Here is a 19154-nt window from a genome sequence, read left to right as displayed (position 1 = left end):
CTTCCTAAGTCATAGTAAAATGTGTCTCTCAGTACCTCCACAGGTCCCTTTCCCAGGGTTTGTGATGGGCTGCCACTCCACAGAACCTGGAGTGGGAAAGGGGTACGGTGAAGTACCTGCTGTGGGTGGGGCTGTCACTGCTGGGAGCACATGGAGGAAGCTCAGCTGTTGTTTGTGTCCCTCCTCTGCTCCTGCCAGGCTGGATGTGGTGGACAAATGGTGCTTGAGCAAGGGGAGTTCACAGGCTGTGCAAGGGTTGTTCTGGAATGGCAGTTGTTTGGTGCAGTTTTATTGGAGTGACAGACTGACGGGTGCAGTTAAAAAATGACTCGTGTCTTGATCATCTGTGTTTTTCTTTCTTCAGGTTTCAAATGCCCACAATTACTAAAATAGAAAACAGGGAAGAAGAGCAGCACTGCACTCTGGAGGTGAGGGTGAGTTACCTGGGTGTGGTGTGTGTGACTCCAGAGCTGTCAGGAACTTCTGAACCAGGACTCTCTTTGGCTTTTATTTCACAGCTGAGGGAGAGAAACTTCCTTGTTACAGAAAGGTCTGTCACAAAAATCAGAAGACAATTTTTCTCCTGCTCTTCAGTGCAAAACCAGACTCTGTTCAGACAGTGAGAGGTTATCTAATAACACTGTTGATAAAGACAGTCAAATAGGACAGACTGTGTATTGTTGTAAATATGTGAAGTAAATGCTGTCTGATTTTTCTAATTTGTTCCTGAAAAAAATGTAGAAATCTTGGTGGAACTGTCTGACATTGAGGTGGGAAATTATCTCAAGCAAAGTGTTTATAGGTAGCATTTACAGAGCTGAGTAAATGAGAAAAATGTGTTTCTGTAAACTCCAGCAGAAAGCACTTTTAGGTAAATCAGTTCCAGTGCAACAGAAAAGAGGCGACAGCTGAGACCACAGCAAGTAACAGGTACTTTATAATGAAAAATACTAAATTTGCTTTTTAAATAAATCTGGTTTGAAAACAAAGCCCAGCCCATAAAGAAATGGCCACATGCTTTACCTACTAGTCTAATTCAGCTTTCTAACAACTCTCTGTTGCTTTATCTGTGAGTACAGTGTGTAGTTATGACCTGTGCTCTGTAGCATTTACAGTGCAGAGTCTACAAATACACCCCCAAGCCTTCAAGGGGCTGAGCCTGCTACCCCTCCAGTACAGCCACCTGTCCTGAGCAGCAAACTGGGCTTGTTTTGAACAGGTTGCCCGTGCCTCTCTGCTCCAGTGTGGGGAAGAGGTGTGCTGTTTTCACTGGGATTTACCATTCTGCCAGCTGCATATGCAAAACACATTATTTGCCTAGTGGTGGCCTTTGTTGGGGAACTGTCCCACCACACCCAGGAACTCCTGTTCAGAGTCTGTGTCTGCCCTCAGGGGCGTTCCCTGCGTGGGTTTTGCTGTGCCAGGGAGTTGAGGAAACACAGGTTGGTGTCACTGAGGGCATGGGCAGTGGATATGCACTGCCCTTGCATGGCTGACACCAGCCCACAGTAACTGTGCCCATCAGTAACTCACATTTCTGCTCTTTGCAGCCTCTCCAGAGCCCTGCCCAGCACAACCACAGTGAGGCACCTGTGCTCCTGGGGCACCTGCAGTCAGGACCCCTGCCCAGTCAGGCACAGGTAAGGGATGGCATTAGACAAACATGGCCTTCTGCCTCTTTTAAGCCTTTTTTTTTTGTAGATCACCAAAGGTGAAAAGTCATTTAGGGACAGTCTAAGTAAGATTATTTATTGGGATAGAAGACACTGACTACTTTGTTAGCTCTGTAGGTGCACCCCACGTGTCACTGCTCTACAGAAAGGGGGAGTTGTTTTAGAATAATAATTGGTTTCAGATGGGCATGGCCATCCTCATGCAAAGGATAGGATTTAACTAATTTAACCCTCTTTCTGTAGAGCCAGGCTGAAGTGGTTGACAGTTGCTGGTGCAAACTCTTACTTGGTTCCTGAAATTCCTGGCCCATCTCAGCCTGGACACACTCAAAGAGCAGCACCAGGAGTAGGTTTTACCTGTGGCTCTTTCTCCAGTTCTGAAAAGCACGAGCACAGCTGGACATGCAACATCACCTCTGGGGAGGCCTGGGATCAGGGGCCAGGAAAGGGACCCACCACTGGTCCTTCACTTGTCAAGACTCACGTGGAGGAACAGGGCACCACCTCACTCCCCACTCCAGCTGTTTCCAGGACAGACAGACGTGATTCAGAAAGTTACACTTGGGTTTATTTCATGGTTACACGTATCCTCCAGCATTGCCTGTGCTATATATTATTTGTGAACAGAAATGGCTGCAGAAGTAAAGCAAAGCAAGAACCCCACTATAAAAAGCACCTTTGGTTTAAACTTTGCCCTGTGATTCTCTGTGCTGTGTTGCTCAGACAACAACTTACTCATGAATACTGAATTATTTTGAAAGAATTGCTGTGGGCCTGGAAGGAGCAGAAATTGTTAAAGGCAGGTTGATCTGATGAGGAAATTTAGTCCATGAGCTATTTTCATACAAAGTTCTTCTATATAAAAATATGCCAAGTTCTTGAAAATTTCAAGCACAGCAAATAAATACTTACAGCTGGTTTGGGGTTGAACATACATCACCTCTGAGGTCAGAAACATTCTCTAAAATGACCCTTTGCCCAACCATTCACTGAACTGGATCCTGCTGGCATTTCCCAGTTCAGAAGCTGGGGTTGAGGAGTTGTGTGGCTGCTGTAAGTTAAGTAATTGTCCTTTGTGTCTGAGCTTCCCACACAGAGGCAGGTGAAGGTAAGCAGTTTTCAGTGAGGTATTTTTGAAGTTCCCTGTGAAGGTGGTTTCTGGGGTTTTTATCATCTCCAGATGGCAGCCTGAGACTGCACTGGGAGCAGCCCCATGATGTGTGGGACTGACATGGGTGCCATTCCCACTCTCAGCATGAGGAGACAGGACAGAGGAATATGGCTACCAGAACAAAGAGGAAAAGGTTTCAGGTGTCTTCCTTCTGTCTCTTAGATCACTTCAGGACTGGCTGAAGAACAGGAGTTAGTCAAGAAAAGCTGAAGTCCACAGAGGGATGGCATCCTGCTCTTCTGAGGGAAAAGTGAGTCCTCAGTGTGTTCCCAGCCCTCCTCACTGGCAGACTGAACCTTTTCTGGGTGCAGAGTAGCAGAAAGTAAAGCAGGTGGAGTGGCTGTGAACTCCTTCAAACAGCTCTGATGGCCCAGAGGTTTCTTTCAGTCCTGAAAGAAACAAACAGCTAGTTAGAAACAAACTTAGTTCTGTTTTAAAACAAAACTACCTGTTATAAAGCATCTTACTTGTTTTCTCCAGCAGCCTGAGTGTCTGAGGGAACCAGTGAGCCCTTCTTCTGTACCAAACTCTTTATTTTTTAACTTTTTTATTAATGTTTAATTGCTTGACATTTCACTAGGTTGCAATGCAACTTGGTGAGTTTTAGGCATCAGTAATAAAACTCTGCTGTTTGCCAATGACCTCTGCCTTTTACTTACTTAATCCCACTGCAGGTAACATACACCAGGTGTGTTACCCTTTGACTGTCTCTTGGTTGTATCCCCCCAAACCACACTGTTAACCCCCATGTCCATGTGCTGCTGTGTCACTGCACCTGCAGGCACCAGAACACCTGGTTGGGGACCAGCACCTTGACATTTCTCCAGCCTTGGACTTTATTTTGAGTCTGGTGTAAGCAGACTCAGCACCACGAGCCCGTGCCCTGTAACAGAAATAGCTTCTGCAGCCCTATTTTCTATTTGCACTCTGAATCACTGCTTAAAGTGACACCACTTTTCTGCATTCCTGGGTTAGCCACTGCCCTGGCTCAAGCTGAGTTTCAGGGATGTGGTGTTTAGTATGTTTTAGTAATAGCTTGGAGTCATTAATGCTGCTGATTCAAAGGAGCACTGCCCACCCAAAACCCTCCTCTCACCTGAGAGCACAGCAGGGACACATCCCTCCCACCTGCCCAGTACAGCAACACCCTCGGGACTGGTGTTAGAGCAACGCTGCTGCTTTTGTTCAAGGTAATTGCATGCCGGAGAAAACAACAAAAGGTTTTATTTGTACCCCACCCACCAATTACTGCAGCTTGCAAGAGCCGGGACAGTTCCTTGAGTGTAATCAGTCACTTTGCTTTTTGCAGAGTTAAATTACCATGAGAGCCTCTCTCAGCTGCCAGTTTGGCCAATACTTGCTTTGGAGTTAAACTGAACACTTGGGGATTGCTGGGAGGGAACAGCCCCTCTCCAGGTAAACTTACGTGTTTCCATATCTCCCCAGTCCTCTCAATGACAATAGTTTGGGATTTATTGACAGGTGATGTGACCTTGTAGTCATCAGACAGGAGGCCCAGAATAGGATACTGATTCCTGTACCTGTGAAAGAGAATTGCCAACTTGTAGAATGAGATCTGCAGCCCTGTGTCCAAATCCCTAACTGTGACCTTGCCCCACAGCCCTGCCAGTCCTTAATCCCCCAAGAGCTGCACAAAGCCAGCAGAGACATTTCAGTGTCACTGTGACACATTGGACCCCCCTCCCAGTGCTGAACCCTCCCTGTACAGGGAAACCTCTCTTGTCTTTTTCCCCTTTAGGTTGAACGGGCAGGATTAAGACATTTGCAGGAACAGCTTGATTAGCAGAGAGGAGAGAAAGGAGAACCCAAAGGATGTATTTTTAAGGAAGGTGAATAACCACGTTACTTTTTAGTGATGATGGCTGTCACTCCAGGGGACTGACTGCCCGATAACTTCTCCTGCTTCAGTCTGAAGAGCTCCTGAGAAAACCAACAGAAAACATTCACAGGAAATGTTTTCTGAAGCATCAGTTCAATAAAGTTGCTACAAAACATTTGCAGAAATTCCTCCCAGAGAACAGTGTGAAAAGTCTGTCCTTCCAGAAGGCTGGCAGAGGATTCAGTTAGAACAAATCCTAACCCTGATTCCTGAGCCAGGAGAGGACAAGTGACTACCCAGTGAGCTTCCACCTACACAGGACATGGAGGTTTTAATACACAGCCTCTTAAAAGAGAAACAACTTGTATTATTTTACCTCTTGCTGTTGTTTAATAAAAGCCTCTTTGTCCTCTAGCATTGATGTCAGTTCGTGCAGCCTCATTTGCAAGTCACTGTTGCTCCCCTCCCTCCTGGAGATGTCCTGCTGGAACTGGCATAACTGGGACTGCAAAACAGGCAGGGAGCAGAGCAGTCAGGAGCATGTGCTCCAGGCAGGAAGGGTGTATTTTTTCATTACCAGCATGAACAGTAAGACCCAGTGATTTCCAACTCAGAAAGTTGAGCAGCACAGTAAATTCAGAAAGTGCTGATTGGACTGAATTCAACCCAGTATCAGTTTAATAGTTTAATAACTCAGTCTTTTGACTAATTCCTTACCTTATCAGGATGCACAAGATAACCCTTTAGGAAAGCCTGCTAATTGGACTGATCCCAATTTCTACATCTAACGAATGTTGGGGGTTTTTTTTAATCACAGTTTTATGTTCTATAGAAGGGTTTCTGAGCCATTCTTAGTGTCTATGAATAAAGTAACTGCAGAACCAAAAGATACCCAAAAGGTACCTGTGGTAGCTCATTCTTGTTGTTAAGGACAAGAGCAGCTCTTTTCCTGCTCCCACACACGTGCCAGGTGGAACCACTCACCCTGAGGCTGCGGATCTCCCGGTCCTTGTCCTCCCTCAGGTTGTTGATCATCTCCACGTATCGGCTGGAGAGCTCATCTGTGGTGGTCTGGAGTGTGGGGCTGGAGCAGCTCTGCAGGGAATAAATAGTTTTATTTTCATACTTTGATCTGTCTGTGAGTACCAGCTCCTGCCCCCAGAGCAGGTGAGTGTTACCTGCAGCTTGAGGCTCTGGATCTCCTGCTCCAGGGCCCTCTTGCCGTACTCCAGCTCCTTCAGCTGACAGTCCTTGTCGCCCTCGCTGAGCCGCAGCGACAGCAGCTGCTCCTCCAGAGAGCGGCACTTGGCAGTGCTGTCCCTCAGCCCTTGCTGCAAAACACACAGGGAATGAGGGCACGAGCTCCTCAAGGCAGTAACAGCACCACACACACCAGCCAGCAGAGAATACCCAAATGTCAGCAAACTGCCCAGTTTTTGGCCGACTGGAATTACACTGAAATCTGAATTACATTTGGATTTACCTGCTGCTGACGATTGTTCTCCCTCAGAGAAGCCAACATGGTTTCATATTCTTTTACTTGAGAATCCTTAAAAGCCAAATCCTTCTTCAGCAAGACATTGTCGGTTTCCAGCTTCTGTGGGACAAAAGTGTTCACAGTCAACAGCTCCAGTTTTTCAGTGAACTCTTCCCATGAAGTGCAACACACTGAGGGGGTGTTCTAGAACTGAGAAAATAGTCAACATAGGACACACTGCAGTGTCTGTGGCTTTGTGGGATCCTGGACACTGCTCTTCCAGTCTGCCCCAGAAAGAATTTAAACAGAAGCCAACAAAAACAAACAAGAAAAATCCCAAACAAACAAAAAACCCAAACAAAAGCCTGAAAACAAACAAACAAAAATCCCATCCAAAAAAAACCAAAAAAGAAAAACAAAAAAGAAAAACAAAACAAAGAAAAAAAACCCCAACCAACCTAAAACTAAGAGCTCCTTGTTCTCTGTTAAAGATGACAGTTAAAACACCCTCTCCCTAAACTTTGCATGTTACAGGAGAATGCTGTGACATTCCCAGTGGTGCCAAGCACTTGGGCTGGTGTGGGAAACATTTCTGCTTCCCTGACAGCTCTCTGTATCCACAGCCACAGAGCTCCAGCTTCCAGACTGGGATGCTGTACCCAGAGAACCTCTGGAGCTGCCAAAGCCACCAGCACCATCCAACCTCCTCTGCCTTGTGAACAAGAGCAGCCCCAGCCTGGATCCAGCACTGGAATGTCAGCGTTGGACTCCTGCTGCCAGGGAAAACAGGTGGATGAGCCCTGGGAAGGGAGGAACCTGCTCACCCCCAGGTCATCCTGCAAATGGCACAGCTCCTCCCGGAGATTCTTGAAAGTGGAAAGCACAAGTCTCAGGGATTTATCCGACGTCGCTCTCATCTAGGAGAGAAAGAATGAAATGGATAATTGGGATTAATTAGCTCTGTTTACAAAATGAAATGGATAATTGGGATTCATTAGCTCTGTTTACAATATGCTTGACAAGAGGTAGAACAGAAACTGCTGTACAGCTGAAAATCAGTTTTAAACTACTGCACATCCTTTGAAATGCCCACAATTTCTACGAGAAACACATTTTCATGCACTTTGTTCTGCAAATGCCATAGTTTTAAATTGCTGCCTTGCAACACAGGACAACATTCTAAAATGGAAGGAACAAGAGAGTAAGGAACTGCCTTTGTATACCAATAAAGGGGAAAATGCACGTGCTAATATTGCACGATCATTGCTTGAGCATTCAAAGCTTTATGCTTACACTGATTTTAAAAAATTACTGCCCTGCCTGAGAAGCCATGGAATGAGTCGTGTCTGAGATCTGGCAAGGCTTTGGGCTCAAGGGTGAGGGAATTTAATTAACATTTTCAAAAATTTAAATTAAAAAAGTTCATACAACCAACTCCTCCCATTAAAAGGAGAAAGATCCCAAAGATGAAAGGAGTCACCTGGATGAAAGAAAAAGGCAGAAGTGCATCACAGCCAAGCACTGTTCTCCTTTGGAATGTTAATTTTAATGCCTGTAACAGCTGTCTGTTGATTCAGGTGAAAACACAAGTTGTTGCATTTCATGATACATTTCTGGTATTTTAAAGAAGAAATACAGACTTTGAAAGGACACACGAGTAAATCCTTAAGTTGTGACTCACCTGGAAGGGCTGAATATTCTGTGCAAAAGCTGTGGTTTTTACTGCCTGGACAAAAGTGAACCTTCCTGTCTGTTCCCTTGATTTGTTGCTCATCCCAGCTGAAGGATGTGCTCACAGTTCCATCCATGTGGGGATTGGCTCTTGTGTGATTTTTTTATCCCCACTGGTGCCATTGTGTAACTGAGGCTTCAAAAATCCCATTTCTGGTGTCACTCACCTCTTTGTTTTTTAATAAAAGTGGAATTTCAGTTTTGACTTCTGGGTTTTGTTGGGTTTATTGTTAAATACACTATAGAGCAGTTTAAAAGAAGGAATTAAGTCAAAATATTTGAATTTAGACTATAAAACTTAAGTAAAACCCCACTCAGCAATCACTTGGGTGTTGATGTCCATCTTCCTTCTAAGAGAAGCTGGAAGGGATTTGGGAGCTCATCTTGTCCCAGCCTCCTGCTTAAAGCAAGACAAGCTCTGAGCTCAGACCAGGTTGCTTGTTCCCAACTTCATTTCAATGGATATTTTTTTAACAGGAAGCAACTCCAAGGTGCAGCTCCCAAGTAGGATCACCCTACCCCCACCTCGGGGAGCCTGGCTCAGGACACACCTGCAGAGCAGTGCAGGTTGTTCTGGATCCTATTCCAACATTCCTGCCTGGCAAATGCAGCACTAAGTGCTGAGCTGTGCTTGTGGCACTGGGTAACAAACAGCCCCACTCCTGCTGTGGTTCCATTTGTAAAGGCTTTTGTCCTCCTGATCTGGTTCTTTAGCTCCCTCCCCAGCCATGGGGTTGGGCTGTGAGCAGTTGGGATGCAGGCTCTGCTCCTGGCTGGCATTTAGTTGTTTCCCAGCACTGCAATACTTTCTGTCATGTGTTTTCAGCGCCTACTGTTTGTTTTTGGCTTTTAAAGCAAAGTATTAATACACAACACAGACAGAAAGATGAAAGGTCTCAGTTCTGTTGTCGGTGATCAAAAGCCAAGACAGTTTCCAGTGAAACTGCAGGAAAGCACCAGTAAAGTTCAGTTTAAAAAATGGGACTGTGGGTCCAGCTGCCACACTTCCCTCATGGCCACCTGGAGCATTCCATCCCCTGCACACCAGAAAAATGGAATGAGGGGAATACAGAGTGAACTCTTAAGTATGTTATGTACAAAGTCCCTGCTGTGGGTAAGCCAACTGCTGTTTCAAGTTCCTGTTGGCTTCCACACTCCCATACCTGGAGGAGATAACGAATCTGCTGCTTTGTTGCCTCAGACAGTCCTTTGGGAATTAATTCTTCAATATCTTCAGTCTAAGCAAAGAAGGGAAGAAAGGGGAGACATCTTGATTAAGAATTTTGCCTGGTAGATAGTAATGTGGTTTCTTCATTAATTACACAACCCTACTATGAAAAACATGTTTAGAACAAGGCAAATAAGAATGAAAATAGATTAAAGAATATTTAAAAAAAATTCCAGCCTTTTATATTTGGGGCATATACAAAGTGAGATGAAGTGGTACACGAAGCATATATTCAAATCCTCGAGTTCCACATTTATTTTAAAAACAGTATTCAAACCAATCCTCTCCCAAGAAAAAACAGCTGATGCTACAGCAACTCCCAGCAGCTTATGGTGGGGTCAAATCTCGTGTTTCTGACCAGTGGACAGACTCACTGAACACGAGGTGACCAACAGGAGGTTGTGCCAGCTATTCAATGGCATTTGCTGTCTGCAGTTGAACCCTGGACAAGTATTTCTGCCACACACACAGTGCCTTTAAAGGTGCAGCTCGTGCTGCTCAGCAGCAGCTTTACTGGCAAGAGAGTGAAGGATCCTTTTCAAAAGCACACTGTGGAATACAGGTACCTGTGCAAGTTGTTTTCCACTGAAACCATTATTGACACTGCAGGGAAGACTTCTAAAATTTGACTCTCGTATTGGAATAATGCAAATTACTGAAGTTTCCTTTCAGCATTATCACATTTGCAAATACCTGCCTGGCAGTAGGTGTCAGGCTTTGAATATTAATGCCAAGCAGGAATCATTCACTAACAAAGACCAGCCTCCTTTATGGAGGTTTGAGCTTGGCTTAATTCCCTTGCAGCCCCCCCTCACTGGTATCAGCACTGACACCAGGGGACAGCCTGTGCTCACCTGAGACGTGAACTCGATGTCATGGTTCCTGTAAAACACAAAATCCAAAGGATCCATTAACAAAAAGCTGCTTGAGAACTTTAAGAATTCACACCCACATTCAACGCTGAAAGCCTGTCTATAAAACACTGAGCAGGGAAGGGGCTTCATCAGCTGAAGAGCTGTTTCCTTCCCTCTGAGGTGCCAGGCAATGTGAGCTGTCAAACATCACTCCATGGGGAAATTCCTGAGGAGCCTGGAGTACCAACAGCAGCACAGCTGACACAGGCTGACTGTCCCCATTTCTTTGGGCAGTTACCTCAATTATGGGCAGTTAAGCCAATTACATTAATTGCCTGGGTAATGGTTTGCCCACAACTCTGCTGCAATCCACTGACATGCTGAAAGTGTTTACTTGGCAGCACCAGGGGTTCTGTGATGGTTAAATTCCCCTTTTCCCTGCTACAGGACCACTTTCCTCATTTCAGTGGCTTTGGGAAGCACTAAGACTGGAAGTGAGAGGGAAGAGTGAAGGGGGTTGGGAGTGAAGGGGATTGTGAGGGGAAGGCTGTGGAGCCCCAGAGCCCTGGTTGCTGTGACTCTGCATTTCTTCCCACAGACAGTCTGCAGGGCTCTGCAGAAAACGTGCTTGATGTTAATTTGCATGTAGAGACCGAGCTTTATGCCTCATGGTGGCTGTCTTTTATGACACAGCAGCACAACAGGACAGAGGAAGTTTGGATTCTTGGGCCATTTTTTCAGAACCCAGCAATAGAATCATGTCATTAAATATAAGTCAGAGTGTGCTGTAGGTACTTGTTTGCTCAATGTGCAAACAGGCACAGGATACTTATTCCTTAATGAATTTGAAAAAGCATCAAGTTCAATACATTTCCTTGGCTTGCAGCATTTTTATGTCCTCAGTTACTCTGCAAATTATGAACGTGTAAAACATGCAGTCAATTCTAGTTGTCCGGGAAGAAAAAAAAAAAAAGAGCACAGGTCTCAACCAGCACTGTCCTCTCGGCTGTGCAGTGCACAGATTCCTGGGATATGGGAATGGCAGCACAGGTCCAATGCCAGTACCTGCCTCCAATCTTCTCCACGTGCTGCAGCAAACAGCTGTACAGGTCGTTGCCCTTGCGGTGCAGCTCAGCCAGGAGCTCCCCGAAGTAGCGACAGTCCAGCTGGTCCGGGCTCTCCTGGGAGCAGTTCACCTGGCAGGACACAGGCAGGGAGGTCAGAATGGAGCTCCCTTCTTTGGGGTGAAAGCTCAGCACGAGAATGCTACAGGTATGATGGATTTGGGCTTGTTTGCTCGAACTAATTTGCAGTTTGTTTACGCTGTGCTTTTCCTTGGTAACGAGTCTTTTGTGTCTCCTGGTTCTCAGTAAACTGTACAGAAATGAATGACTTCCTTTACAACAACAAGTAGGCAAAGTACTCTCTTCCACAGCAATGTGATCGTCAGGATGCTAAAATGGGAAGTGTTGGGAACTAGGAAATCTGTCAGACACCTGCTGCCACAGCTGAGGTGGATAAAACCCCCGTGGGCAGCACCCAGATGGGACCAGGCGGGTGCAGGATCCCCCAGGGCAGCAGTGGGGTTTGCACTGCACAGTCCAAATATTTTCCTGTGTGAACAACAAAAGAATTCCAGAGGCAGCCCAAGCCAAGTGTGCCCGAGCTGGTCTATGGGAGTGCCTGGCAATGAAGGTTCTGCACAGGTCCAACACCAAGGTCCCCAGGATGTTTGTCTTGTCACCCAAACACTGACTGGGCTCAGGAAGGACTGCACTCCCTCCCCAGCTCCACTAACAGGGTACAGGTACAACTGAAAGCTCATTTAGTGTTTCCAGTGAATCTGTGTCAAAAACTTCTGCATCAAATTGAAATACATTTGAAGCCCTTGTTGATCAGTGTAGGAGGAAAGAAATCCTGAACTGATGCTTGTCAAGGTTATAGAACAACATGTCTTTTCTCCAAAACTAGGGGCAGAAGCTGTGCATCCCTCAGTCTTTGTTGTACAGACTGACAGAGGAAACCTGACTCAGTCAATGGTAATGCTCCCAGACAAAGAAAAACAAAACCAAACAAATCATCAAGACTTTACACAATTAAAGGACCTTGGAATGATGCTCAGGACACCTGAGCACAGGTCTATGCCAACAAGAAATAGGATACAACACCTAAACCAGCCTTTTTCCACCCCAACAGCACAGGAGAGAGCCTTGGACAGTCCCAGAGCAGTCTGCAACAAGCACACAAAGTTACCTGCAACACACCCCTGGACTCTGCTGTTTCAGCACCACACACTTGTAAGGAATCACCTGTGAAGGGTCTGAACCCAACCCGGGGATCACGGACACACAAACCCCTTCATCCCCCACATTTTGTCCTCTGCCCCCAAACCAAAGGAGCAGCAGAACCCTCAGCCCGTGGCCCTCACCTGCTCGCAGGAGTGCAGGGGGACCCTCCTGACGGTGTGGCCCCGGCAGTCATCGCTCCCCGGCGCCGGGAACACCGGGAACACCTCGCTGGGGCTGTTGGTCTGGGTGTGCTGGCACTGCTGGGTGACCGGGGTGGGCTCCGGGCAGGGCTGGCACTGCTCTGCCTGCTGGCACAGCTGGGACACCTGGAACTGCTTCTCCTGCCAACAAAAAGGGTGTTCTCAGCTGCTGGACACGGCTCTGTGAGCCGGGAGCTCGATACCGAGATGAATGGAATGTGTTTGGGACTGGGAAGGCTGATGGCGGGTTCAGATATTTTAATAATCCCAATAAAACTGCCTTTATTTTTTTTCCTAGCTGAGCATGAGTTTGCCTCACGCTTTCATACTTCAGGGCTGGAATTCACCAGCCCCTCACATTTTGGAGGCTGCAAGTGAGAAGCACAGAAGAGACACCTTTCTCATGGCGTGTTTAACCACATGTGGAAATTTTCTTCAAAACTACACTCCTGATTTGACTTAAATCTAGATATACCCCGGGTAAAAAAAACCAGAAGTGAAAATATGAGTCCACAATTTTTTATTATTTTCTTTCCACACCAGCTGTGGAAAGAAAAAAGCTATTATTTATAATTACCTCCCCCTCTCACTCCCCTTTTCCACTTCAGACAATGGGTATTACACCTAATTCACCTATTAAAATCCGGAGTGGCACAAAAACTTCAGTTTTAAATAACAAAGTAAAAAAACCCAGATAAACCATTCTGAAATACCCTTAATTTCAATTCTTTTCTCCTTGGGAAATGTTTCAGAGCAATAAAAAAGGAGTAGTATTTTTGCTATTGACAAAACAGCAGTTCTAAGATGAAAATCCAGACAGTTTTGCCAAATACATTTTTTCAAGAGTAAAACAAAAAAAAATTGTCTTATTAATGCCCTTTTTGTAAAAAATTATCTTGGTTGTTCTGTTGTGGAGCTACTGCAAGAAACCAATTCTCAGTCACTATTCAGATATTGACTGACAGTGTCAGAGATACAACAGCAGTTTGTTATTCTGAAAGAATAAATTATTAGGAATTATAAAGCAAACATTTCAGTTTCTGCTCTCCATAAATATTGCTTCATTTACTTTCAGATTGTGTCCTGTATCACAGCAAGGCAATTCTCAGGTTGGCAGCTATTACCAACAAAACCAAACAAAAAACCAGAACCAAACCAACCCAGAAATATCAATTTGCTTTTTAAAACAGATAATATAAACACTCAACTTACTTGGAGGGGATTTAATAGCTCATATTTCCTTATTGTCTTTTCATAGATGACATTATTTCCAGGGCCGAAAGTCCCCGCTCTGAGAAATGGGGATAATGGCTCCTGTAAAACCTGTAAATAAAAACATCCATAAACGTTGTCAAACAGCAAATTCAGGATTAGTGTGATTTTGACTAAAAAACTACAAGGGATTTTTGTAATTTGAAGACACATGTATTGTAAGACATTCCTTTAGGATGTGTCCGTTTGAGTGTATGTCCATTTGGAAACTAAGTGGCTGTGCTTCCATGGAGACCACGTGAAATAAATATAGTGGAACAGTTAGTAATTAATCTTAATAAAACTTCACTGCTGAGGGGTGGAAGCCTGACTGGCCGTTGTGCAGTGTTTTCAATTCCCAGTAATTCCATCTGTCACCATCAGAGGTGTGAGCTGTGTGATCCCAAAGTATTTATCATCCCTACAGGATGCAGCTGGGCACTTCATGGAATGAGGGGAACTGAGGGAACTCCAGCACTGAACACTTTCCTACCTGGTCAGGATTCTCGATAATGATCCTTCGAATAGTGCCCTGCAAGGAGGAAAATAAGCAAAGGTTCAGTATTACTGCACTTCCACCTCCAAAACATTTCTGGCAGAGCTCAGGACCACATGGATTCCCAAAGTAATCTGGATACAGTCACTGGCTGTAAATATATTGGGATCCATGGGCCACAATCACCTGGAGATGTTTTAAATCCAGGGCCTTCCCACCCCAAAGGAATTAGCCCAGCACAGCAACACCCATTCCATCATTCTCCTTTTTGTTAGTTTGGGTTTTCTCAATCACCTCCTAGCAGGTGTGATGGAATCAGTCCTTATTTTCTCTGAGTGCAGCAGAACAGGCTACAAATCAAAACTGGACAAGGTCTCCATGGATTCCCTCTCCCTGGTTCCACAGACACCCTCCTTCACTTTCGATTTTTCATTTTACATACCAAGGTCAGCTGGTGTAAATGGAGGTGCATCTTCAACACTTTTTGTTTCACTGAGGGAAGAAAATTTGTATTTTGCCTAAATTCAGAAATAGAAGGGCAGAGGAGCTGCCCACCAACCCCACTGGGTTATACCCAGAGGGCACAACTTCACAACTGCCAGCTATGGAAATGGTGCCCACATGGAACATCTGCCCATTCCTGAGTGAAAAATGAGAAGTGCCTTTTTAAATTACAGGAATCCATAAGTGGCAGCAGCTTTGTTCATTTTTCAAACATATTTTTTCCCTTTTTCCCCAGCACCATCCAGAAGCAATTGCAGACATTATCCCCCATCCCGTGGGCCACCACCAGCTCTAACAAATTGCACACATTGCTTCAGGTCTCCACAACCAATACCTTATCCAAGCAAGCAACATTCCCACTTAATCCAATCTAAGGATTTGGCAACTTATTAGTTTACAGCACCCTGATTATTTTTCCTCACAGCACAAACCTCCAATTTTCATAATAAATCACTTCTTCCCCAAACCCGTGGGGAAGTTTATGTGGCTGCAGTTCAGTCTTGGAGACATTGTCAGCTGGGTGAGAGCAGCTCTGAAGTAGGTCAGCTTTCCTGTGAGCTGTTGCATAAGTTTAGGAAGCCTGGAGCAGTTTTCCAAATCTCCCAAAAGTGAATCATAACAGCACCAGGAAAGAGAAGCCAAAGTAGAAAAGAAACTCTTTTAGCAGCAATTGCAGGAATTAAGACATTTCAAAATTAAAAAACTAAAACAAAATTTAAAATAATAACTGCTGCAGAAGCTTAGAAAGCTGCTCAGTGCTCCTCCCACACTGTCCAGAGGGAGGTCTGACATGGAAGGGAACCCACGGACTGTACCAGGACATGACACAGAGCTCTAGAACTCACAGCCCAGTCCTGCACCACTGACACCTGCAGGATTTGAACTGAAAAGTAAAATACTCAACAAATGAACGCCCGCTGGTCCTTCCTCCAGCCCAGTTTCAGAGCAGGCACAGCCCAGATCCCAGTGCCTGTCACTGGCCCCGTCCATCCCGGAGCACTCGGAGCTGCGACACTCGAGTGCCGTGGGAGAGCAGGGATTGTTTCACTCAGCGCTGACAGAACGGCACATGAACCAGATAACCATTGTGTGTGACACAAAAAACACTCTTTGAATTCACTGGGAGGTTGGACAAACCTGCATGGAGTGAGCCACACTGCCACAGGGCTGTGGGATACGTAACTCTCACTGGTTTAGGGAGGATAACAAGGGAAGTTATTTTACCTTGTTACCTGTGTGCTCCCAGAGGAACACATCCAGAACGGAGAAGACTGGAGTATTTTAAGTTTAAATGGGCCCTTATAATATTCACAAGGACACTCTAGTCCTATGTGCAATAATATATGGAACCTAAGAATGTTTTGCTTGGATAGAATTATGCTTATTTTTGAGATACCCAAACTCTTTCATTTCCAGAGAACTTTGATGCAGATACACTTCCCTCACTGCTTTACAAACACAGATTTGCCTGCCCTTCCTCCCATTCCTGCCGAGCAGGCTGGGCTGGCACAGGCTGGGAGGGGACCCTGTGTCTGTGCCAGCCTGGACTGCCCCACACATGGCTCTGCACAACCAGCTGCCACCTCCAAGGCCTCTGGAGCTGCTACTTCATTTTCCATCATTCCCAAGGGCCACAGCTCTGGCTACTCTCTCATTTCCAGCAATGCTTTGGAGATGCAGTATTTTCTACACTGGAGAAGGAAGGGGAATGTGGCATTCCAAAGGGGAGAGCTCAGTGCTGTTGTGTATTTCAGTGGCACGACTGGGTTTGGAATTTTTAACAGCCTGACCAGCCAATTTGGGTCTATTTTATGGAGTCACAGAATGGTTTCAGTTGGAAGGGACCATAAAGATCATCCGGTTCCAACCCCCTGCCATCGGATTTATAAGGATAATTTCTAAAGGTAACACACTTTCATAAATATTTTTGCTAGTCTTTAAAATTTTTAAATTTAAAAAAAAAATAAATTGATAGATTCATCCACTTAGTGTGTGCAATGTTGTGCAGAAGCAATCAGTAAATTCACTTTTGTTGCCCACTTTTGTCTTCACTTCAGCCAACCCAGCGATGAAAGTGAGAATTCCACCTCTGTCAAGACCCTTTATCCATAGCACATTGTCTTGCTAATTACAAGCAATCCAGTCATCTAACCAGGATTTATGAGTTCCATTTGGCAGGTGAAATGGGGAAATGGCAGGCTGTGTTTGAAGGCTTTTACAACACAGACCAACCCTAAAGCTGGTTAATGTTACACCACTTTCACGAGAGCCTTTTGCACGTCACAGAACTGAGCCCAGCTGTGGAAAGACAGAATTTCTCACACAGACAGACAACCCCTACAAAGCCTGTCAGGGTTTTGCCCTCTGCTCTAACAGCAAACAACTTGCATGTGCCTTTTCATGACCATGGTGAAGGGGTTCGTACATATAAGCCATACTGGAACAGAAATTACTCTAAACAACATTCTTCACTTAGATCAAGCAGAGCAAAATTTGCTGTGAATTAAACCAGATGAAGCCTGCCATAGCTGGGAGCAGCATTTGGCCTCTACAAAGTTACACCAAAAAAGCAAAACCAACCCTGAATCCCGAACCCCCAAAAATGCCCACACTTGTGCCCTGTGCACACACCAATTTTCAAATTCAAATTCTCCCTCCCTCATTCTCCCTACAAACATACATGAACACAGGAGCACACACCAACCACGTGACTAAACACCAGGGACACAGACATTTATCATTAATCCACACAAGGTCTGCAGGAGCAAATTAAATATTGCTCCAAGAGCCCTTTGCTTTACCAGCAGTACAAAGCTTTAACTACAGCTCTGGGCTGCCACTGACCAAAAATGCTTGTGTTCCATTAAAACACGGATGTGAGTTTGGTATCGTTCCATTATTCACTTCACAATCAGCTCAAAGGGCAACTGAACCAGCTCCTGGGAATGTCCTACACCCCTCCCAGGGCTTCTCTCTGCCAACTCCCATTCAGCACCAAGTGTGTGACTTCCCTGTTAGTTACTGTTTTCTTCTTTATTAACTTCCTAATAATCTGTATTAGGCACCTTCCCTCTCCACCGCTGAAACTGCAACCCACACAGAGCCTGACTGAGCTACACCCTCTTGTCTTTAAAGTCTCGTCCAGCAAAACACTTCAGCAAGAAATTAGTTTTCATCAGCAGGGCTTAATGGATTCAGTGACTAAAAGAGATGTTGAAAATTAAACATCCTTCATAGGGCAGCGACAGCATTTGAGTCTGTAATCACTGCTCACACTTATCTAGGCAGAGGAAGCCTGGGACTGCAGTGTTTACTCCAATGAATATTTAATTAATTGACTGCAATTCAGGCTATCATCCTGCCTAGGTGAGCAGATCACTTATCTGGGAGGTGAGACCCAGTGTTTACACTCCTGCCCTACATCTTGCAAAAGAGGGATTAACAGCTTGGAAACAGCGGGAATGGCTCTGCCATAACCAAGTCAGATAAAAATATTACAATTAGACGCTCATTCAGGTTGGGAAAACGCACTAAAATCATCAAGTCCAGCCATTCCCACAGCACTGCCAAGGCCATCACTAACCCACATCCTCAAATGCCACATCTACATGTTTTTTAAACACTTCCAGGGATGGTGACTCCACCATTTCACTGGGCAGCCTGTTCCAATGTTTGACCATCCTTTCCACAAAGAAAATTTTCCTAATATTCAATCTAAACCTCCCCTGACAAAACCTGCAGCCATTTCCTCTTTTCCTTGAGCCATCCTAGAGAGGAAGGCAGCCTGAAACTGTGCAAACACTACTTTGAAAGGAAATCAGATCTTGTATCGGTCTTAATCCCGATTCTTTTTGACAGTTAAATATTTTATATCACAGGGAAGAAAATTCAGTAGGAGTTCATCTTGAAACAACTGTACTTTGCCTCATGAGTATAGCAGAGCAATCCTATTAATGTTAATGACAGACTGATGTATGAGGAAAAAATGGTTTGAGAATAAATTCTGGTCTCCTTTTCTGTTTTTGTAGTCAAATCTGTTCTTAAACTATTGGCTTCTAGTTTTCAGACACCAATTACATGTGCCAAAACTACATTAAATTCCATCGATACCTTCAAGCCACGTCCTGAACACACACACAGAGCAAACCTGCTGAACTGCATTGTGAGGGCATTGCAAGCTGAACTCCAGCACCTCGGTGCGGACCTGGTTAGCATCATCGATTCAAAGAGAACTGTCGAGCACACAGGTTTATGCTGTATTTACGTGGGCAGCACCGAGCCAGCAGAGCAGCGCTGGGGACATCCCGGCGTGGGAAGGGAGCAGCGCCCGCGGCGGCTCCGCCGGGATCGCTGCTGTTCCACGGGAGGAACGGGCACAAGCGGTGTCCTGGGGCAAAAGGGGTGATGGAGCTGCGGGGCGGACACGGGGCATCGCCCAGCG

The 19154-nt window shown here is 45.3% G+C and overlaps 1 protein-coding gene across 1 annotated transcript; it reads right to left on the bottom strand.

Annotated features, from left to right (window-relative positions):
- Positions 1 to 2244: 2244 nt before the first annotated feature.
- POF1B (POF1B actin binding protein) lies at positions 2245 to 19145 on the bottom strand. The gene is made up of 15 exons (XM_029965284.1): positions 18978 to 19145; positions 14207 to 14245; positions 13675 to 13785; positions 12403 to 12603; positions 11040 to 11170; positions 9975 to 10002; positions 9056 to 9130; positions 6986 to 7078; positions 6168 to 6281; positions 5863 to 6015; positions 5669 to 5779; positions 5061 to 5189; positions 4712 to 4785; positions 4271 to 4385; positions 2245 to 3233 (listed from the first exon to the last, which is right to left on the bottom strand). The coding sequence occupies exons 1-15, from the start codon at positions 19143 to 19145 to the stop codon at positions 3228 to 3230; spliced, it is 1548 nt and encodes a 515-aa protein (XP_029821144.1). The 3' UTR covers positions 2245 to 3227.
- Positions 19146 to 19154: the final 9 nt, after the last annotated feature.

Source organism: Manacus vitellinus, unplaced genomic scaffold (genome assembly GCF_001715985.3).
Source record: "Manacus vitellinus isolate BGI_N305 unplaced genomic scaffold, ASM171598v3 scaffold_95_pilon, whole genome shotgun sequence".
Taxonomy (NCBI): Eukaryota; Metazoa; Chordata; class Aves; order Passeriformes; family Pipridae; genus Manacus; species Manacus vitellinus.
This window is presented reverse-complemented; position numbering and strand designations above follow the sequence as displayed.